The sequence below is a fragment of the Carex rostrata genome, chromosome 8 (assembly GCF_964058835.1).
Source record: "Carex rostrata chromosome 8, lpCarRost1.2, whole genome shotgun sequence".
Taxonomy (NCBI): domain Eukaryota; kingdom Viridiplantae; phylum Streptophyta; class Magnoliopsida; order Poales; family Cyperaceae; genus Carex; species Carex rostrata.
Window position 1 is genome coordinate 10,709,186 of NC_135925.1, and position 22,805 is coordinate 10,731,990.

Genomic DNA, 22,805 nt, shown 5'->3' on the forward strand with positions numbered 1-22,805 from the left:
CCAAAAAGGAATCTTTTGAGTTAATGAATCTCAACCGTTTGATTTTAAACGGAGCCAATCCGGATTGTACCTATAACCTATGGGTTCTTTAATATTAGTGCGGATCTAATTACACGACTCTTAAAGCATATTGGACGGCTGAGATTCATTAACTCAAAAGATTCCCTTTTGAGTTCACGTAGAGGATACGAATTCGGGAGACAGCAGACGCCACACAGTTGTTTTTAATCCTCCTAGAGGGACGAGCCCAACTAAATGGCATGGACTGGACTTGCTTAGCCTTAGCCCGTGGACCCGATAACCCTCTAAAAGAGGTTCGTAAATTCTTTAGTTCATCTCTCGTGGCGCCGCAGTTTAACAAATGGTTTAGCCGGCCCTCCATAAGAAACATTTTGCTGACCAAAAGTTCAAGACTACTCCGAAAAAATAATAATAAGATTTACAAACTTCTGATAGCAATATACAGCAGCAGCACTACATAGCACGTTGACGTGGCAAAGCATTAATAATTGCAAATATTTTTGTTGTATCACGTATTAAAAAATGATTGGGCGTTTGGCTCAGCTTTGATTAGTTTGTTTTTCACTTCAATTTCACAAATTGAATGCAGTCCCACGGTGAGCTGTACACAAAGTTGAATTAATATCAAACTTAGAAGTAGCAATTATAGTGCTATAACTTTTAAGAAATTTGGCTAGTATGATATTAGTGTTATTTCAACCTATATAACACAAACTCTAAAACCTATCGAATCGATTTTAAACGGTAAATCCGAACTGTTCAAATCGATCTACTTTATTAGTTATGTGTTTACATCAAAATTATAATTTTTCAAATTTATTTAGTATCAAGCCAAGTGATCAAATGTGTGAGTTTTTAAGTTAATTTTAATACATTCATTTTTTCAACATTTTTAGCACTTGATTTGATACTAAAATAACTCGAAAATATAAGAAAATTGTATCTAAATGCATCACTTATAAAGTAAATCAGTTTGAACGGTTTAGATTAGTCGTTTGAAATCTCTTCATTTGATTTTAAAGTTAGTGTCATATGACACTGATGTTATACTAGCCGAATTCACTTTTAAGATCCAAAAAAGCTATAGCACAACTATTTATAGTTATAGCTAGCTATTTAGAATCAGACCGATTTTATGTTCGAGCAAAAATAAAATAAAAACTATATATGAGAGAGAATTTTAGGCATGCTGATAACTGATTCACGCCGGCCCCCATTCCAACCCAACTCTTCGTCCCTATATATCATGATGAGAAAACGGGCTGTGGTCTGTAACGGGCTAAAATTGAGAAAGACTGTAAAGACATAATATAGGGCTTGCTAAAATTAAATTTCCAATTTCGGCTTAGCTTGTTCATGTTTCTCTGTCCTCTCTCGTGCTCCGTACAATAAACCTCTCAAGGGGATCGGAGCTGCTCCAGTTGCACGCAACAGAGGAAAAAATAGGGAAGTAAGAAAAACCCCAAAACACCCCCGCTCGTTCTCCTTCCCTCCTCTCAACCAGCCATGGCTTCTTCTTCAAGCAGCGGAATAACCTTCAAGCTTCACCCTCTGGTAATCGTCAACATCTCTGACCACTACACCCGCTTGAAAGCGCAAACCCTGCACTCCGGCGAGTCTTCCTCCTCGGCCGCTCCTTCCAACGGAGGTGCCGCCGGATCGGCGCCTCCTGCGCCGCCGCGTGTGTTCGGTTGCGTCATCGGCGTCCAGCGTGGCCGCACCGTGGAGATCTTCAATAGCTTCGAGCTCCTCTTTGATCCGGATACTCATACCCTCGACCGTGCCTTCCTTGAGAAAAAGCAAGAGCTCTGTATGTTTTTGTATTTCTCTCTGTCTCCATTCTCTGTTTATGGCGTTCCTTTTTGGTTTTAGCTCTCTAGGGTTTTAGGCTGTAATCATATCTTGGGTTGCAGAGGGAAAAAGGTACCCTGCGTTTTGTCTTGCGGTTAATTTATGTTGCTAATGATCATACAACATGCTCTGTTGAGAAGAGGCAGATTTGATTATGTAGGAATTATTCAGAATCTTAGAAGATTAATTTAGGTTTAAGTCATTAAGGCAGAATTGTCAGATTTTGATTGGGCTTATACTGTAGTTTCTGGTGCCTTTTCATGTTTTAGCGTGAATTTATGTTTTTTTTTGTGGCAACTTGAATTGTTAAAAGTTCTTTACTTGACAAATGAAAATGAGTGAAATTCATCACCTGACATTCTTTGATTTATTAACACCATATGGAGCTTTGGTCCTCTTGGGAAAGAACCCAAAATCAGGGTTAAGGTGATATGTGTTATTTTGCAAATTTTTTTTGTTCTTGTATAGTTGCTTCTTTGGTTCAATATTTTACCTCAACATAATATCATTTGTTGGCAATAATAATGCAGATAAGAAGGTATTTCCAACTTTCTATATACTCGGGTGGTACTCAACTGGAAGCGATGTAGAGGAGTCTGACATGCTAATTCATAGATCAGTAAGCCTTAAATTGCCATCATTATTTTTAAAGTTCATTTATGCTAGACATGCTAATTTCTCATGACATATCATTCTTCTCTTAAATGTACAGCTTATGGATATAAATGAGAACCCAATTTATGTCCTTTTGAACCCTGCAATCATCCACTCTCAGAAGGACCTGCCTATTTCTATTTACGAGACAGGTATGCTTATGTTTTTATCCTTTAAATATTTTTTTTCTTTTTAGGGTTTTTCTTTCTAACATTTTTATTTCTTGACTTAAAAAGAGTTGCATGTCATTGATGGGAATCCTCAACTCATATTTGTCAAATCAAGCTATAACATTGAGGTTTGCATCTTCATTTATGAAACTATATCTGGCTGGCAACTTAGTATTTTAGATTAATTTGTTTTACCTGTTTGTATTTTTTATTTTAATTTTCTTATGCTAAGACGGTAGAGGCAGAAAGGATTTCTGTGGATCATGTGGCACATCTCAAACCATCTGATGGTGGCTCTGCTGCAACCCAGTGTAAGATTTGTTTATATAGTTTAATTGTTTATCGTGATAAAAATAAATATCATCCCTCTTTCTTATATTTGCCAAAAGGCTTCACTGATAAACCCTTCGTTGAGCAGTGGCAGCTCATCTCACAGGAATACATAGTGCTATTAAGATGCTTAATAGCAGGGTGAGAATACTCCACCAGTATCTCGGTGCTATGCAACGAGGTCGGTCATGACTTCTTATTTTATTGTGTTTTATACTGCAATGCACTTTTAATTTCATGAGCCTTCCATATTTGTTTCTTTGTTGTTTCATACTTGCTGATCCTTCTGAGGATAGCCCCTAGGCCAAATTTTTGGAGCAATGTTATGTATGTTGTCAATCAAAATATAAATTGTATGCACTCAAGTTTTCTAAAATATATCATCACTGAATCTTTTTTTTAAGTAAAGATATAATTTAGTGAAGTAATTTTTGATGGAAATGTTGATCATTTACTGAAATGTAAGATGCAAATTGTAATAATTTGTTGTCTTATTTTTGGTATAACAAAGACCTATAAACATAAATTTTGGCTTTGATAATATTTTGCTGCATCATGTTTAGAAAGGAGGCACCTTCATGACTGCCTGGCTTGGTAGCATCATTTATTAGTAACTTAACATATCCAGCTATTATTTGTCTTGTGCTGTGCTGATACAGGAGAGGTTCCTCTTGATAATTCACTTCTGAGGCAAGTCTTGAGCCTTTTACGACGGCTTCCAGCTATTGAGTCTGAGAAATTTCAGGACGAATTCTTAATGGTTTGTTTTAAGGATATTTAGCAGATTATTATTGAATCTGAATAAGCTTATCTCGTACAAAATATCTTCTAGTATATGATCTATTGCTAATTTATTGTTCATTTTTAATTAACGGTAACTGTATTTTTATATGCAGGAGTTCAATGACACTCTTCTAATGACATATCTTGCTATGTTCACCAACTGCACTGGGTATGTTTAAAATAAAATTCCTTTAGCATTATGACACTGTTAGTTGTTAATTATATAATAACATAAATAAATAGCATTATGACACTGTTTGTTTTCAATTATTAATAGCATTAATTGGGGACTCTTGAAGTGATAGGCTGCGATGTTCAGCACAGATTACCTAATTTCTGATATCAGTGGTTGATAGAACAATATTATTAAATTGTGAATCATTTTATTTTGCATTGAATCATGATCTGAATCAAATCAAATCGTTAGGATTCGTAAACTTTTACCGAAATGAATTACTACAAATATCTATCACATATAGCAAATGAATTACATTACAAAATCATTATAATATCACATTATGTAAAATTCAATACAATTCACATTACAAACAAATGTTACGTGCGCAAATTGTTCACAATATGGTGTCCTCGTTCGTTCTCTCATGGTTCTTCTCTTGTGCTTTTCTCGGCTGGTGAAACCAGAAAAGCAAAAAAAAAGACACTATGGACTCTTGGGAGGCAGAAAATCTAATACAAGCTTGGCATGTACATTTAAAAAAAATTAGCGGGTCTTATCCTGCTAACCCAAATCATGAATGGTGATCGTGAATCTGAGTTTTTCATGTAGTCACTCTATTCAAATCGTGAATTCGAAGACTCAATTTCAATGGATATGAATGCATTTTGTTATCTACTGTTTTATGATGTTGTTTTCTTTAACTATTTTGCAGTACGATGAATGATGTGGTGGATAAGTTTAATGTTGCATATGATCGGCACAGTAGAAGGGGAGGCCGAACTGCCTTTATATGAACTGAAGTTGTTGAAGGCTTCACACTTGAAGTTGCACTCTTCAGTGCAGTTTTTGATAGTCTGCATCGGAGGGTTGTTTTCTTCTGATATCCTTGGTAGCATGGAGATTATGGAGTTTACCATCATGGTCTAGGTTGATTTTTTTTTTTTTTTTGTTCCTACTCGTGACAATTTGTCTAGTTCAATTTTGTTTAATTGATGTGCCTTGAAAATATATATTATGCATTCATTTTTCTCTCCCTAAAGTGATAGGCTCTTCATATGCGTTCTTCCACTGAAAACCTTTATTGGTTGATGATTGCTGAATGATGGGTACAATGTGTTGTAAAATGCGGCCGCACATGCTTATGCAGTAGTCTTCTGCATACAGAATCTCATGTAGTCAAGTTAATGCGGTTTTGAATATACGGACACATATGGTCTATGCAGACTTTAAAAAAACCTAAAAATTATTTTGCGGTGAAGGATATTAGAATCTATAACTTTTATAATATGATAAAGAGTACAAACCACTAGACTAAACAAGTCTTTAGATATAAATTAGTTTTATTTTATATATATTTCTTTAATAAAGCATAGTAAAACGTATATGTACTTTCGCATACAAATTTGCATATGCGGCCGCATGCTGCATATGCAGTATGCAGTGGTTTTCCGTATGCATGAACAAAATTGCATTTTACAACACTGTACTTAACTACATATTCTTGTTAAATTCTGATGCTTCTGAAATGAATATAATGAATAGATTATAGATGTGTAGGTAGAGGCCTAATGCTTTTGAAGGAAATACTGGAGGGTTCAGTTGTGTTTGGTACCTTTTGGTGTGGCAAATGGATTTGCAGTGGATGTTTAATACACTTTGACAGTTTCACTGGTTCTGATGCATACAAAGTCTGAACTCTCATACAATCTGTTGGTCTTGTACTAAAAGCAAGACTGCAGTTAACGGATATGCCGCTTTGATGTATGATCATTTTGCATCAAGTCCTTGGTTGTCGAAACTTGTAATTGAGACTTTTTACAGCAGATATTGGTGCACATCGTTGTGCACTCCTATATTTTCACAGAAATCAAACTTGATATAGAACCATAGCTGTTATAGTCTCAAATGCTGGAACAAGAGCAATATCTCCATTTTATCTGGCACCAAAGCCTTTACGAAGCCTAGGCCTTTTTATTGAATCACCCTTACTAGTTTGAAGATAGGAAGTTGAGGCTTCTGTGACTTTTGCCGAGAGTGCATTGAATTGAAAACGTTGATAAGAAGAGATCTTGGTCCAAAATTATGATATAATAACTGGTGCTTAGCCATTGAAGCATATAGCTTATGAAAAGACTTTTAGGGGGCGTTTGGTTCGTGCTTTTAGAAGGTGATGCTTTGGCATTCCAATTTCCTGGAGAGTGATTACCGTGTTTGGCGGGAATAGATATGGCAATCGGTGATTCCCTGCCATTCTGATAGCCTGATTTGTGGCTATCGCGATAGCAAAAAAAAAACACAGAATTTCTTTATTCCCGCTCGGCAGACATCCTTCAAGCGCGCGGTTTCTCTTTCCCTCTCTGATATATTTCTCTTTCCCTCTACATCCTTCAATGCCAGTTCTGACTTCTGAAGCAGTCTCCTATGTCTCTGTGGCCCTTTCTTCTTTTCTGCTTCGGCTAGTTTTTGCTATAGTTGCGAAAATAATGGGCGTCCTTTATTCTTTTCTGAATCTTTCTAGGTGGATTCAAAGTATCTCCTTAGGCTGTGCTCCAGAAGCCTGTCGCACAGAGGAAGGGGACGGGAGAGGAAGGAAGGGGAACGCGCTCGTGTTACTCCGTCTATACCCCAAATCGGGGGGTACGAATTTCGCAGCTTTGTACACTTGATTTCCCCCTGCCACAGTGCCATCTCCCCTCCTCTCCTCTTCTCTCCTCTCGGATCTCCTCGTTTCTGGAGCGAGTAAACGAGACGGGCAGCAGCGGTCTGAGCGCGTCTCCCCTCCCTTCCCTTTAATGAGCGTTACCTTCCGCGTTCTGGAGCACAGCCTTAGATGCCGCACATAGACGAGGAAATTTCAGCCGAATTATTTTTTTTCAAAGCTGTCTAGGATGCACCAGGGTTCTGTGAAATTCGTGCCAGATGGGATTATTTGAATGAAGTCCCGCTGGATTGAACGGACCCCAATTTCCTCACGGGAATGTATTAGTGCACGAAGCTTAATCTTATCTATGATACGAATGCAATCAAGCAATCATTCTCCGTCTAAAAAAATGTGAAAATCTTCATTACAAATCAGGTCATGTAAATTATAAAAGAAACGTTTCAGCTTCTCGTATTCTACATAAGTTTTCAACTATTAGTCTTTTACATCAGGACCAGTGTACCAGATTTTCAGGCGTCAAGATGATCAAACCAAACTTTTCTTCGGTTTTCAAAAATAGAACTGAACCGAACCAATTAAACTTATCAACCGATTACAAACCAAACTGAACAAAACAAAGAAAATTTCAGTTTGTTCGGTTCAAACCGTAATAAACCCTTTGGTACCATTATTAATGAAATAAATACATTGTCATACACAATAGTTGAAGTTTAGTTAGGTTCGGTTTAACAAAATCATTATAACACCAATAACACCAATAAAATTAGAGTCGAACCAATATAAATCGGTTGGTTCAGTATTGGGAAGTCTAAATCGAATCGAGTCATTTAAACCGAAATAATTCAAAATTTCAACCAAACCGATCCATTTAAACCGAAATTTTCCAATTCAGTTAAAAATCAAATAAACCGAACCATTTGAAGTTTTGAACACCCCTACTTAGCACATCATAACCCCACCCAGCACACTCGAAAAAAGTGACTTGTTCAAATCCAGGAGACAGATTTCTAGGACAATTACTTCATGCAAATACTTCTATACATACATCTTTAGACTTCTTAAAAAGACATGTTATAAGCAACTACTAAAGGTCGCAAAAGAGTACATGATATAAAAAAAGTTACATAATACACACTAAATGTTCAAAACAATCACACTAAGAAAAATTAAATTATCCTAAAACGAGTTCCAATTACAACAATAACACAAGAAACATCATAGTTCTCAGTGTTCCATTAGGAATGATACTGCCATTCATTCTTACAACCCATTTCACAATTATCCTTGCATATTTGCAACCCAGGTCTCTCAGCCAAGAGTTCAACAATTCTTCCATTTCCACGAGGAACCATCCTCGTACTGCCAATTCCAAGCCAATGTAACCCACGGAAATATGGCCGATCAAACAACCTCAAACCATCAGCTGAAATCCCATTACAATGTGTCAAATCTAGCATCCTTATCACACTTGCACCATTGGCAAACCGGTCCGCTGAACCAAGTCTGGTTATTGAAGTTGCAGTGATAAAGAAACAGCTCCTGAGACATAGCCTGGTGATTCTCTTGCAACTCTCTGAAATTACCTTTATGGCTCTATCTGTTACTCTGGGTAAATAACCCAAATCAAGAGTTGATATGTTCGAACTAATTGTGGTACTTCCATGAAACATTTGGCATATGCCATTATCGGTGATTCTTTTGCATCCCCTTAAGCATAGAGAAGAAATAGGAGAAGAGGTATTACCAAGTGCAGATAAGCCGGCATCGGTTATGTCAGCCCCTTCCAAATTCAAAGTAGTCAAATTTTGAAGTTCTGAAATTGATACCAACCCGGAGTCAGCAATGCTGCGACAAACTGATAGGTCCAAAACCCCTAACCTTCTACAAGAAGATAGAGAAACTGCCGTATCACTGGTCAAAAGGTTGCATGACATCAGCCTGACTTCAGCTAAAGAACTAGCTGAATTGGCTAAATCATGAAATGTTAAGTCTGACAAGAAAAGAGCATGGGTGACCTCAAATCTCTTCAAATTCTTGCATGAATGGATAACTGAAGCGTAACCGGCATCAGTTACCTTAGAGAACCCACCAAATCTCACCGACTCAAGCTTTCTACACCCTTCGGCCAGTAGAAGCATACCCATATCATTTACTCTTTGGAAGGTCCATTGTTTGTCACGTGTCAGATAGAGACGGATCAGATTGTGACAAAAGCTAAGGAACTGAAGCCCGTTATTGGTTAAGTCTTCAAGCAAAGTAGGTTGTTCTGGAGGGTTATCCTCAAGGCATAGTTCGGTTAAATTGGGAAGATTGGAGGTGAGAGATAAAATTAGTTCATCGGTAATTACATCCAACACAAGGGAGAGTGAACGAAGACCGACATAATTTAAAGCAGCATTTTGAGTATTTCCTGACATAGGAATTCTCGCTTGCCTATTGGATACTGGCTGAAGTATTAAAGCTTTGATGGATTTTGGCAAAGCAAGCCAAAATGAATCGAAATAAACTGTCCCAGGATACTGGAGTTGGAACTTCAAAGACAGAGACTGCAAAAATCAAAGTAACTGAATCAAACTATTGAAATAATGTATGGCATGTACAAGTTTGGTTGACTTAGCACGTCCCTCCTAACCTGATTAGTTTGTCATATTGGCTAGCGAGGCCAAAAACTTTTCACCCAGTTTGGCTTCATTTTGACCTACTTTGTGGCAATGTATGGTCAAACCATAAGAGGATGTTTTCAAAGTAAAACTGGCCACCTAGGATTTTATGGCCCAAAAACAGTTTAAAATTAAAATATAGAATTGGGAACTACAATGATTATAACATAAAACCAAATAAGCGACTAGAAATTTTAGCATTCTCAAAAAAGGAAAGAGGGGGGGAAATATAATAATCACCTCCAACTGCGAGAAGCCCCTTAGCATCTGTATTATGGCATTGTTGACAGCTATAGATGCATCCTTCCTTTTTCCATGCAATGCCATATCCAAAGAAAATTGTCTGTAAAGGTTAAAAGATAATCTTTTCAAGCAATCTTAACTCCAATTAACGACAGATGAGGGTTCAATTGATGAAGCACTCAGAAAACAAGTGGTGGAGCACATACAGTGGTACAGTTCCATCAAGACTCCTACCTAAGATTGGGGCACCTTTCACCAATGGCTGCAAATATGGAAGAAGAAAATTCTGAACATTTCAGCAAAGAAAGTTCAATCAGGGGCTCCTTTGCAAAGTCGTTAATCGAAGTGTAATCTAATCGGCTACAATCAAGGGCAAGACTTTGAATGGCATTATTCCCGCCAAGGATTCGGCTAAGGATCTGAACTGTGGGAGAAAAACCCTATAAAATTTGAACAGAATCAGATAAACATTGCAACATTTACTAAACATGCACATTCTGAGCACAAAAATAAAATACATAATACTAACTGGTTGCGTAGAAAAATTACACCAAAAGGATTTAAAAAAGGAGAAAAATTCTGCAAAACTCCAACCGATCATTACCCCCAAAAAAAAAAAAAAATGAGAAAGGAGAACCCCTAAACAGACTCCGTTGTAGTGAAATTAACAGCAGTCGCGAGAAAAAGGCCGTGTTTTTGGGTGTTATAAAGCTTTTCTGAACATTCAGAAACCATTTCTCCCACACAATCAACTAATTAATTATTTTGGTTTGATCGGACCCGTATTTCGAATCATACGCAGCTTAAATTGACTCACAGATCCACATGAGCAGCAATGAACAAAGAAAATCCGGGGGGGAGGGAGAAACTAACAGAGAGGTCGAGGGAGGAGATAGAAGAGAGCGCCTGAGAGGCTGAGGAGTTGAGAGTGCGACAAACAGGCGCGGCGGAGCAGAGAGAATAGAGATCCAGCCTCGACAGTATATCCACAAGTAGCGCTTGTGGGAGCCTCTCCACAAGCTCCGCTGGCGCGCCACCGTCGACATGGGGTTTCTTCTCCATTCAACTACTACCCAGGCAAAGGTGAGAAGGAAGCAAAAGAGAAGATATCCCGTGACGAAAGCGCTGTTTACAGAAGAATATCCTATTTCACTTTGCTGTGGCGTTTTCTGTGTAGCTATTTGTGCAACGAGCAACTGTACAAAGGCTTTGCCAGACCACCAGACCAACAAAAAGCCCGAATTTCACGGGCCGTCCAAATCTGGACCGTTTAGCACGAATATTGAAGCTGCCCGTTAATAGGAAAGTTGGTGAACCACATTCATACTTCTACTGAATTTTAAAATCGTCCGTCCTCTAAAATATGTACATTAAATTAGACGGTATATTTGTTTCAGCTAATGGAACAGGGCTTCGGCCTTGTTACTAAAAAAAAAAATTAGACGGTATTAATCCTTCCTATTGCCAATTATGTACACACGGCACCTAATACGAGTTAAGATAATTGCACTTTTAGATTCATATTCAGTGTCCATGGATGAAATAAATAATAGAGTAAGAATAGAGCTAATTTTAAGTTTGAAAATAGTAGGTAAATTAACTTTTGGTTAGATTAGTATAATATAAGACAAACGAAGAATAGTGCATTAGTGCTATTCTTGCTCCATCCAAAAATTGAATAGCTTAAAAAAATAGTGTTATTTTTAAATTAATGCTATTCTTACTCCATTAAATGTGCCTTTAAAAATATTTCCACATCCATATTTTTTTTGGTATGAATGTGATCGGCTAAGGATCATGCATCCAACTTCAGTCTGCCGACACCGACACGCTATATTTTTGTACAATACAGTGTTTTATACTGACTATGAATATAGAAGTGCAGTAATTGCTCTGACTTACTTCGTGATGAGACATTTCTATTTCACTGAGCATTGATTACAATTTAAATAAGAAATATCTTTGTCATTGTTTTAGTAGAAGGATTATATGAGTACATACTTATGCAAAGGTAGTTGAATTGATTTTTGTCCCTCTATAGAAGTAATAGGAATAATCTCTCTCTATGTACATTAATATATAGAGTTATAGACTCGTGTACTGAGAAGGCCACCTAAACATATGCTCTCCGAGCTCCTTTTAGGCGCATGCATTTTAGATTTTTGTCTATCCTCATTTTTAAAAACTTCAACAATAATATTCTTGTTCTCATAACATTATATCATTTTTTTTTTAATGTATGCATTCACTGATCATTCTGAACTTGTACATTTAGATAATTAAAAATATTTAAAACAACTTCTAAGAACTAAAACAGTTGACTGAACACATGTATTCACTACTTGTTTTGACACTTAAAAAATTTCAATATTTCACAGCTGGTCGGACGAATGAGTTCACAAGTTTAACACATGTATTCACTACTTGTTTTGACAGTTAAAAAATTTCAATATTTCACAGCTGGTCGGACGAATGAGTTCAAAATAACTTGTGAACGTATGCGTTCAAAAAAAAACATATAATGTTGCCATACTTTTCAAAAACTAAAATATTATAATCATACTTTCTAAAAGTCGAGATAAAAAGGAAATTCCCAGGAGTAAGACGCCCAGCATAATCAACATTTAATATAGATTTCTTGCCAGAGTACTTTTGCAAGAGGAAAACAGTAACAATCAACATTTTGGTCAACGACCGACGCTACTTTTCTTTAACCACATTCCACAGTATGATTGTATTAAATGGAACTACATGCTTCATCTTTAATTGGGAGCTCGTGAGAAAATAAAACAGAAAAAGGAACAATGCTGAGAAGTGAGACAATACATCAAATAAAATGTCAGATAATCTAATTACAGCTTGACAGCTTCCACATTCGTCCATAGCCACAGGCCACAGGCCACAATTCAGTCATACCAACTCTCTCTCATACAAAAAGAAAAACAAAATAAAAAATAAGTACACCTGCTGTTCTCTCCGCAAGAGTTTTCTAAACTACAAAGATCAGTAGAAAAATACCCTTCTACAATCGAATTCTGATCCAGTGTGATACCTAACCGTGTAGAATGAGATCTGAGCCATCTGTTTTAATCTGGCACAAATCTAGAAGCAGGCCCTACAATCCAGAGCTTTCTTTTCTTTTCCCACCCTTTTTAACGTTGACATATCAAAAGAACTGAAAAATTCCTTGCTGAAGCTTACTATAGCTTTATATGACACTTTAAAAAAAAAATCCTCTTTTGAAATTGGAAACACAAATAGAAACCCTAGCTGCTTAAAAAAATCTGAAAGTACTATCAATCTCTTTTGATATGCTTATGAGACATAATCTCTTGAAATGATATAATTTCTTCAGATGAATACCGAGGAATTCTTCTATAAACTAATCTCATAATTTCACTTGCATTTATATCTTTTGAGACCGCTCTTAGTCCCTTCAGCAACTTCTTTATTGTATCCACACTTGGGTACCAATTCCTCTCCATACTCTTCTTACAAAGTCTAAAAGCCAGACCAAAATCTCTCTCTTCACAAAGGTAATGTACCATTGTCTGATAAATTTTCCCATTCGGCTCACAACCCCTTCTACTCATCGAATAAAACACATTGTTAGCCATTTTAATTTCACCCATTATGAAAAAACCCTTTATCATGAGATTATATGTCACCCCATCCGGCTTTTTTCCTGATTTATCCATGGTGCGCACCAAATGATTTGCTTCAAAAGTTCTACGCTGATTAATCAAATATTGTATTCTAACATTATATGTGGTAAGAGTAGGATTACAACCCCTAAGCCTCATTAAATTCCATAAACCATCACCGATCTTGCGCAGGCTTTTCTTATAAAAAGCCGAAATCAGAGTAGTGTAAGTTACAACATCGGGTTTGACACCTGATTTACCCATTTCCAACATGATCCTGTAAGCTGAATCCAAACTACCCATCTCACACATGACCTTGATAAGTGTATTGTAAGATATCTCATCCAATTGAATTCCATAAATCTGAGGGGCGTTATCGAAAAGTTGGCACAACTCATGAAACAGATTGGCTTGAGAGAGAACCTTGAGTGTGGCATTGAAAGATTTTACAGTTCTTTTACAACCAAAAAAATGCATCTCCTGAAAAGTTTTGACAGCATGGTCTGGCATGTTGGCCCTGCCATACAGTGCAATAATCCTAATTACAAAACCCTCTCTTCGACCTTGGGGTAAACCTTTCTGGCACTCCAAAATTTGCTCAATTAAGTCAAGCCGTTGAGAGCCAGCTAGGCGGGATACCACATCCTCAAATATAAAACGATTTTCTACCACGATTCTGTTTTGGGCATTCAATTGGAACAATGAGAACAGTTTCTCTGGGTCCCTTTCTTTCTTTATTCGTATAATTGCGGGCTCATTGGTGTTATCTTGGGGACCCAGATCATTATTAGTTTCGGGTTTTAAGGTCTGAATCTTGCCCTTCTTTAAGAGGGTAGATTTGCAAGATTCAATTGTGGGGAAGTTTTCAGGATGGTGATTTGCAGAGTGTGCATAGTTGGAAATATCTATTTTTTTCACCGATTTGGAGATACCAGCAGCAATACAAGTAATGGCAACTGCATCAATAGCTGCACAAATTCTTCGAACTGTGCAAAGGGAAAGCATAGTATCGGTGACAACACCCTCACTACTCGCTCATACTTAAATGTATTCAAGAAATGAATTAGGATAGAGGGTTTGGGGGTCAATCAGGCTAATTTTGGTGAATGCACCAAGGTCAAGATACATGAACAATATTAGGTCAAAAGTTAAATGAACAGAGAATGGAAATAGCACGCGAACCTAGCTGATAGATCCTCCGAGAAAAGGCACTGCAGCGTGTTAAGCTAGTCGCTCAAATCAGAACAGAACTAAGTTCTGTTTTGACTTTTCTTCTAATTTATTTTCATTCGGATTCGATATCCGAAACGATTTGGGGGTTTTGACTTGTTGCGGAGATTATCCTAGAACGGAGGGGAGGGAGGAAACGAGAGAAGCGAAAGCCGAAAGGGAAAGGAACGAGAAACGCCCGTTTCTCACATCATCGCCGATCTCCATGTAGCAACTCTTGCCAAGTAAAACCAGTGGCCCGATTAATAAGTCCAATTGGGCTGATATACGGCCCAAAATATATTTTAGGCTGGTCATTTCCTTTATTTTGACCAAGAGGCCCAAGGTTTTGGGCTCACCATTATACGCATTTTACGATCTCGTTTCTATTTTTCTTCTATATTTATACGGCATGTCTTGCATGTCAGTGAAGCACTGCACTATGAGTTATTACGGACGAAAATCAGAGAATCTGAATTCTCTTGAGATAAGTAATTCTATCAGTATCTCAGTAATGGCCTTCCCGCCTCAAAACGAAGAAATCGGAAAAAAAAAATAAGGAGAAGACATCGGAAATTTCAGTGATGGCCTTGGTCTATCACATCCATCTGCATCCATTTTCTCCATCTTTACGCCGCTTCTCTTCTCTTTCTTCTCTCAATTCTCCACCGCTATATAACAAATTTCAGAGTTTGAAAACCATTACATTGAAGCACAGAAGCAATCGGTTTAGGAAGCAGAGATTGCGATTCAATTCAGTGTCGGCGTCTCTACCAGCACTTGATCTGACAGAGGAGAATATTTGTCAGGTCCTACTTGATGCTAGATTTGAGGTGGCCCTGTTTTTGTTTCCTCGCATTGCATGCTTCATTTTATTATTTTTATAACTTCACAAAAAATAACCCTTTTTGCCTTAATTTCAGTTAGGTCAGATCTTCGATACTTCAATTGGAATGACCGGTACATTTCATTTATATACCATACATGGAATTAAGATAGTTATTTTTTTAACAATTTTTATTACTTTCCTTGGGTTGTCCATTGTAACTGTGTATTAAGATACTAACCATAATAATATAGGAGTAGTCGAACTTGCCGAATTGGATGGCCCCTATGTGAAATTGAGGCTTACAGGCAGATTCTGGCACACCCGTGCCCTTGTTCTAGCGCGTGTCGGTAATTACCTGAAAAACCGCATCCCAGTAAGTTAACATCTTTCTCATATCATATCACTATACTGTGTTATAATCCATGTTCCATGTTTCATTCAGAAGATTGATTAGAGATGATGTTCTTTTGTTAGGAAATTTTGGAGGTGGAAATTGAGGATGAGAAACAACTGGATGATAGCCCTGCGAATTTCTAAGTTAGTTCCCGGATCTTGAGTTATCGTCCTGATTATTATTTTGAGTGTTAGATTTACTTTTGTATTATATGATGTAATGTTTGCTAGTTCAATTTTTGAAAACAAAATCATATGGTTTGAACTTTGAAGGCCCAACAAAGCAAAAAAAAAAAATTGAGCCAGATTTAATGTAGCAAGCTGCACAACAAGCAGAAAGTTTCTGCAATCATTCATGTTATATGACATAATTAAAACCCTAAGAAAGTGTTTGGTTATAGAACAAAGTTCAGCTAATCCAAGTTATTTATTTCAAGTTAGGTCGGTTTAACCATTCTCATTTGGTTATGGAAAAAAGTTAGATTGCCTAAAGTAAAGCAAGATAGAGAGAAGGAGAAAAACATTCTTTTATTAAAAGCGAGCTCCACATGCGGCACAAGTTATTCCGTTTAAGTAAATGGTTTAACTTAGGTCAGTCTGAAGTTAAGCTTAATTATGTCATCTAGGGTTAACAAAAAAAACACGTAGCTCGTGATTTGTTTGAGGTCGGCTCAAAAACGGTTTGGAAATTGTCACTCCATCTAGATTTGAACTAAAAATAGATTGCTTGTTCTGTCTTGGTATCTTTTTTGACGAGTTCAAGCTTGGCTTAACTCGGCTCAGTTCGTTAACAAGCTGGTATGAATTATTCATTATATTTTGATTTAGCCTGAACTGTTGACATGTTAGGGTTAACTATTACTATGTCTCAACTTAGGACAACATATATGAGATATTGATTAACTATTACTATGTCTCAACTTAGGACAATATATATGAGATATTGAGATTTGATGTTGTGAAAATTGATTTAGTAGATAACCAGTTCGGCTCTGCATGAAGAATGGCGAGCCAGTATTTTCAGCTTCAAATTAAAGTCTTGCTTGGCTCAGCTCCTTATAGTCATGTGTTGGCTTTGAGTTTTGTCTAGCTCGACTCGGCTCACTTGTTTTCAGTTCCAACATGTTCATAGCTTGATCTAACTATTTCGTATTTGACGGTGCCCGGGTGAGGACTAAAATTTTTAGTTTTAGATTTAGTCCCATGGAAATAAATGTGCAAGCATCCTGTTGCATTGAATGTTTAAAAGTTGAAGCCATGTAATATATAATGATAAATAAGTTCATGATGCTAGAATATTGATTAAACAGACTAAAGATCTTTGTATAATTGAACGCTAACAAAACTTTTGTTCTAGTACATCTGTTATCTGTATATGACAAAGCGTTGAGTGCATTTGGTTCAATCGTACCAATATTCCTTCCGAGTAATAATTTTAATTATTCAAGTAGCTTTGTCATCATTATGAATCCTGAAAATTTGCTGTTACCCGGTTTAATCTCTTTAAAATATTGGGGCTATGATGAGTGTACTTGTGCCTTTTTAGACGGGACCATTTTATGATGGCCTTGATTGGACAATACTGCCTTCTTTATTCATATCATAGATTGATTATACATTATCATTGAAAAGGGTAATAAAAGGGTAAAAGAAAAAAGAAATTCAGTATTGATTGGACAATACTTTCTTCTTTATTCATATCATAGATTGATTAGACATAGTGGGCCAGGCCCAAATTTCCACATTGAAGCCCAGCAACAGTCATTAAGGTAATGGGGTAATGGTGTAATGGTGTTACATGTAAGATCCATATATATATACGAGGAGGGTTCAAATGCCTCCATGTTTTTGTGTCTTCATCATGCCTCCATCTTTCTTTATTATTTTCAAAGTTCAAACAGTCGATCCGAACCGCTCAACTTAACCTCTATACTAAAATATGTTTGGAGACCAAATTTTATATTTTTAGGAATTTTTTTACTATTTTTTTAGATAGGTACAAAAATACTGTTTTTAGATGATTCAGATTTACTGATTTTGTACCTGTCTTAAAAAATAGTAAAAAAATTCCTAAAAATATAAAATTTGGTCTCCAAATATATTTTAGTATGGAGGTTAGGTTGAGCGGTTCAAATCGACTGTTTGAACTTTGAAAATGATAGAGAGATGGAGGCATGATGGAGACATTTGAACCCTCCTCTATATATATTCCCTCTTGAGAACTAGGCAGTGGCTGCCAAACATGGTACCTTTGATATTCATTTACATATATATACAGAGAGAGAGATGTGCCGATAAATCGTAATGTACAGATATTTATGTACATTGAACTAATAATTATTAGATTCAAAATTTAAATAGCCGATTCAAACCGTTCATCTTGTTCTTCATATCAATATGTGTTTGGAGACCAAATTTTACATTTTTTGGAAATTTTTTACTATTTTTTTAGATTTATTGAAAATCGTTGTTTTCAAACAAATCTGAACCATAAAAAACAGTAATTTTCAATAAATCTAAAAAAGAAGTAAAAAATTTCCAAAAAAATATAAATTTTGTTCTCCAAACACATATTAATACGGAGAACAAGATAAACAGTTTAAATCAATTATTTGAACTTTGAATTCGATAATTTATAATCCAATGTACAAAAATGCATATACATTGCAATGTATCGTAGCCCATCTATCATCTATCTATCTATGCATATATATATCGGACAATCCTGATCTAACCTCAAAATTCGATTTACCTTGGGTTTAGCTACAGTACAAAATAGCATAGCTGCAATAATCATGATGACAAGACTCGTGAGAAATTCGTGTATTATTCATTTTTTTTTAATATTATCAAACTGAACTCCAAATAAAACGCAAAAAACGTATAATACATTTTATTCGCGAATAAAACGCCGAGTAACAAATTATTCGCAAGAAAAAACTTTAAAAAAAATACCAAACAAATTTTTAATTTTTTTTTCAACTTTTTTTTGTGATTTTTTTTTTGCTTCTTTATTGTACAGAATAATTCTCAAATTATACTCAAATTATACTCAAATTATTCGTTTGTCACCACGGCAGTAATAGGATCTAACATATTTAGTTGCAATCCGAATAGAAAATCTATATTCGGTCCGAATATGCTGTTTAGAGCATATTACCAGTGATAAAAATATCGGTTTAGAGGATATTAACAATGGTTTATACCACATATTATCGATTTAGTGCATATTAATAGTGGTATATACTACATATTACCGTATGCTTGTTTATATATACTGCATATTATCGGTTTAGTGTATATATATGAATTCTCATTTAAAATCCGCATAAAAATCAGCATATATAAGTTCGCATAAAAATCTGCATATTTGAGTTCGTATAAAAATCTGCATATGCGGTCGCATACCGCATATGCAGTATGCGGTGGTTTTCCGCATACCGCATATAAATCGAATATTAAAACACTGATCTAGATGTAAAAAAAATTTAGATTCTGACAGAACCCTCTATATTCTCTCCGGTACCTTATTTGATACAATGAACTTCAAAGAGGTGTGTGCGGCATGATTGCTTCAAAAAGGTTGATTTAGATAAGAGAATTAATATGAATGCGATTGATATTCTAATGTTGCACCCCTGCAATTTGTTTGTTGTTTATTTATATTTTCTTGCTTGTGATTCTTCTTGTTTTGATTTCTTAGCACATCTGGTACTAGTGCACATTATTTAAAGAGTTGTTCTGTGGTCCATGGCGAAATTCATTATGCCTCTTGCCAAACTCCCAAGCGTTTACTAAAATATTAGCAAATTTGCCCTCTTAACTTGCAAATGTGCAGCACGACCAATACAATACAACCGGTGAATTTTGTAGGTTCAGTGTTGTTCAGAATTTTAATTTGTTGGCACGAATCTTGACAAAGGTAACTCCGATCAGCCCTACACGTTTTCAGCGCGATAGGTGATTTCATTTTTTGAACTCAAGAGTAAGTATCAAAATCCAGTAAATAAAGAAGCTCTATTTCTCACGATTAATGCTTTTAAATTTACTAAAGATTATTTTACTTTCTTTTTAATAGGAGAGCCTATGAAAATAGGATGTTCAAGATTAACCCTGCTTTTTTGAAGCACCAGCGACCATATAGTATTATATATACATTTTATATAGCAGCTAATGACCTGTGGTAGTGAGGTCCCAATAAAAATCTGACTGTTGTAGTGCAAACTATCATATAAAGCAATTTATGTTAAATCATAAATTAATACCGTAGGTTTTGACATATATAACTATCAATGATATCAAATTTTTTAGGGTATGTTTGGATGAGAGCTAAAATAGCTAAATTTGATAATAGTAAACAAGAATAGAGAAAAAATAATGATTTTTAGATTAGTATGAAAATGGTGCTATTCGAATTAGTAAAAATGTTGTTTAGATTGTACATTTGGAATAGTGAATAGTTGTAACTGATAAATAATAGTGTTAACAGGGTGCTAATTAAAAGAAAATATAAGTAAGTGAGGTCTTAAACGAATTGTCACAACGTAGAGATAACATAAAGTAGTGCCAATTTTGTCATTTCAGGAGTGTGTTGATGAAAATCCGAAAAATAATTATTTTTCCCTCTCTCTTCACATTTTCGAATAGTAGATATTCCAACATTTACAAAAAATTGAGAATAGCAGCTATTCTAACTATTCTGAATAGCAAAAATGTTGTTTGAATGCACATTATTATTCCTCTACTGCACTGAACATAAATATGATAATAATCACTCTCAAAAATAAGAGCTACACATTATACATAAAAGGTAGAATTAAGCAGACTATAAATTAATTATCTGCCCCGAATCATTATTTAGAGTTATAACTTATTAAAAAATTATTCTATAATCATCGCATGATGAACCTCTTAAAAATTTTATGCAGCTTGGCGACCGTTTTTTTTTTTTTTTTGAGGTAAAAACAGGGGTCAGGCCACTATATTTATTGATCAACAAAGATTTTGGTGACCCTTAAAACCTTTATAGTAAAAGCTGATTTTTTTTTTTTCAATTTTCTCAAGTTAATGGCAATTAGAATTCATAAACGCTATATACAGTGGTGTTATCGTTTAAATTTAGAACAAAGATATCTAATAAAATCACTCAATAACTGTAGTTAAAAAGTGGCACAAGTCATTGATAACTGCACACGTTGAGTGTAGAGACACGAGCTCTCATCTATTTTCAATGAAACATGTTCGGCTCTAAAAAAATATTATTTAAAAGTCACTGTGTATCAAAATTCTATAATAAAAAATAAAAGAGTGAGTCTATGGTACTATGCATATTATGGGTTGTTACTGTGCTATAGCTCTATATTCGAGTTTTCAAATCCTAATAGTCGATCCGAACCGTTCATCTTATTCTCCATATTAATATGTGTTTGGAGATCAAATTTTACATTTTTTGAAAATATTTTACTATTTTTTTAGATATTTAGAAAATCACTTGATCTGAAAATTCTGGACCATCCAAAAATAGTGATTTTCAATAAATCTAAAAAAATAGTAAAAAAATTTCAAAAAATGTAAAATTTGGTCTCCAAACACATATTAATATGCAGAACAAGATGAACGGTTCGGATCGACCGTTAAGATTTGAAAACTCAAATATAAAGCCGTAGCACGGTAACAAATCGTAATATGCATAGTACCATAGACTCACTCAAAATAAAAAGCTGTGGCATGATCAAAGCTTCGGCAAATGTTTAAAGAAATGAGTAGGCAATGTGGAATACTCAAATTCTCTTATGGATTTTCATTTTAATAAAGAATATATCAAGTAATAGCGCAAGTATCGAAATTGATTACGAGTCTCTGAATTGCATCAAATATTTATAGTTCAATCTGAGTGCTGTTCCGCTTTCTGTTTTGGTGTGGATTGGCATAAACTTACGAATTTTTTAAATGTATTATTGAAAAAAAAAAAAAATCTTTTCTTTAGAAAAATTTGATTTTTGTGATGGCCGCACTTAGCGGATGCAAACTTATTTATTGGAAACTGCATCTAGCGGATGAGACTTCAGAATAGAGTCTACACCTAGCGGATGAGGCCCTCTTTTTTTTTCAGATGAGATTTTTTATGTATTTGGGTGCGAACTCTATTTTGGGGTCTCATCCGCAAGATGCAGACTCTATTTTGGGACCTCATCCGCAAGATGCGGACCTTATCCTGGAGCCTCATCCGCTAGATGCGCCCCCCAGTAAATGTGTCCGCATCCGCTAGGTGCAGCCATGGCAGAAATCGAATTTAAAAGACGGTTTTTTTATTTATATTTTTATGAGAAAATGGTACATTTAAAAATTTCGGCATAAACTCGGTCATATTCAGACAAACATTAAAGCAGTATCTGATTATGTGTTTGAATCGGTTTTATAATAATTACAGCTCCTAATCCTTGGCTGGATATTTTAGTTTTCTTTTTTTTCTAATCATTTTCGTTACGGAGAGACTTGCGCAACATTTTTTTGTCTGTATTAGGGGCTGCGAAGGACCTTATTTAATATTTTTAAATTTTAAAACATGTGAAGCCACGTGAATGACACGTGAGTCGCAAGAAGAACATGAAGCTGATGTAAGAAATGTATGAATCTATACACATTGTTGGTACAATTTCACATGTAAAATCAAAATTATGAGCAGAACAACCTGATGCGCTGTCAAGAGAGATTGATGAGCATAATTTTAAAAATTTATTGAATTGTCCTTAAATGACGAATTCAAACTATTAAAATTTATCTATTTGATGAGTGATGCATGTACATGAAAGTTTTTAGAAGTTTTGAATTTATTTAGTACATGATTAAGCAGTCAAAACAATTAACCTTTTATAAGTTATTTTATAAGTGTATTCAATTTTCAACATTTTTTGACCGCTTGACCTTGTACTTAATGAATTCGAAACTTTTAAAATTTTGCATCTATATACATCACTTATGAAGTAGACGGATTTCAACAATTTAAATCCGTCATTTGAAGACAATTTGATAGACTTTTAGAGTTGTACTCACCAATCCATCTTGATGAGCACATCACACTCTAACTTTGCTCCCAAAATTATTATGCACAGTCATTGTTATTGTTCTAAAATTAACAACTATATATAAAGCAATTACACGCCGGGAACACAATCTAG

The 22,805-nt window shown here is 35.4% G+C and overlaps 4 protein-coding genes across 5 annotated transcripts; 2 read left to right on the forward strand and 2 right to left on the reverse strand.

Annotated features, from left to right (window-relative positions):
- Window positions 1-1,263: 1,263 nt before the first annotated feature.
- CSN6A (COP9 signalosome subunit 6A) lies at window positions 1,264-5,040 on the forward strand. Its single transcript, XM_078307047.1, has 9 exons — window positions 1,264-1,831; window positions 2,403-2,491; window positions 2,585-2,678; window positions 2,763-2,824; window positions 2,929-3,007; window positions 3,115-3,207; window positions 3,686-3,786; window positions 3,923-3,978; window positions 4,700-5,040. Exons 1-9 carry the CDS (start codon window positions 1,528-1,530, stop codon window positions 4,779-4,781), a joined length of 960 nt encoding a protein of 319 aa, XP_078163173.1. The 5' UTR covers window positions 1,264-1,527; the 3' UTR covers window positions 4,782-5,040.
- Window positions 5,041-7,653: 2,613 nt separating this feature from the next.
- Window positions 7,654-10,685, reverse strand: LOC144558171 (F-box protein At-B-like). Of its 2 annotated transcripts, XM_078306939.1 has the most exons (4): window positions 10,426-10,685; window positions 9,787-9,992; window positions 9,550-9,652; window positions 7,654-9,195 (listed from the first exon to the last, which is right to left on the reverse strand). In XM_078306939.1, exons 1-4 carry the CDS (start codon window positions 10,612-10,614, stop codon window positions 7,885-7,887), a joined length of 1,809 nt encoding a protein of 602 aa, XP_078163065.1. In that variant the 5' UTR covers window positions 10,615-10,685; the 3' UTR covers window positions 7,654-7,884. The 2 variants fall into 2 exon arrangements, with proteins under 2 accessions (XP_078163065.1, XP_078163066.1); XM_078306940.1 differs by lacking the exon at window positions 9,787-9,992 and having other exon boundaries at window positions 10,426-10,683.
- A 1,680-nt stretch (window positions 10,686-12,365) lies between these two features.
- Window positions 12,366-14,591, reverse strand: LOC144558828 (uncharacterized). Its single transcript, XM_078307721.1, has one exon. The coding sequence runs from the start codon at window positions 14,199-14,201 to the stop codon at window positions 12,849-12,851; it is 1,353 nt and encodes a 450-aa protein (XP_078163847.1). The 5' UTR covers window positions 14,202-14,591; the 3' UTR covers window positions 12,366-12,848.
- Window positions 14,592-14,817: 226 nt separating this feature from the next.
- LOC144558623 (uncharacterized) lies at window positions 14,818-15,932 on the forward strand. The gene is made up of 4 exons (XM_078307472.1): window positions 14,818-15,238; window positions 15,329-15,365; window positions 15,486-15,607; window positions 15,709-15,932. Exons 1-4 carry the CDS (start codon window positions 14,990-14,992, stop codon window positions 15,769-15,771), a joined length of 471 nt encoding a protein of 156 aa, XP_078163598.1. The 5' UTR covers window positions 14,818-14,989; the 3' UTR covers window positions 15,772-15,932.
- The last annotated feature ends 6,873 nt before the right edge of the window (window positions 15,933-22,805 follow it).

Coding starts and splice junctions, on each gene's coding strand:
- LOC144558623 (XM_078307472.1), top strand. CDS start 14,990: ATGGCCTTGGTCTATCACATCCATCTGCATCCATTTTCTCCATCTTTA. Junction 15,239..15,328: donor TACTTGATGCTAGATTTGAG/GTGGCCCTGTTT, acceptor CCTTAATTTCAG/TTAGGTCAGATCTTCGATAC. Junction 15,608..15,708: donor ACCTGAAAAACCGCATCCCA/GTAAGTTAACAT, acceptor TTCTTTTGTTAG/GAAATTTTGGAGGTGGAAAT.
- CSN6A (XM_078307047.1), top strand. CDS start 1,528: ATGGCTTCTTCTTCAAGCAGCGGAATAACCTTCAAGCTTCACCCTCTG. Junction 1,832..2,402: donor TGAGAAAAAGCAAGAGCTCT/GTATGTTTTTGT, acceptor ATAATAATGCAG/ATAAGAAGGTATTTCCAACT. Junction 3,208..3,685: donor TCTCGGTGCTATGCAACGAG/GTCGGTCATGAC, acceptor GTGCTGATACAG/GAGAGGTTCCTCTTGATAAT.
- LOC144558171 (XM_078306939.1), bottom strand. CDS start 10,614: ATGGAGAAGAAACCCCATGTCGACGGTGGCGCGCCAGCGGAGCTTGTG. Junction 9,653..9,786: donor GAAAGGTGCCCCAATCTTAG/GTAGGAGTCTTG, acceptor TAACCTTTACAG/ACAATTTTCTTTGGATATGG. Junction 9,196..9,549: donor GGGGCTTCTCGCAGTTGGAG/GTGATTATTATA, acceptor TGATTTTTGCAG/TCTCTGTCTTTGAAGTTCCA.
- LOC144558828 (XM_078307721.1), bottom strand. CDS start 14,201: ATGCTTTCCCTTTGCACAGTTCGAAGAATTTGTGCAGCTATTGATGCA.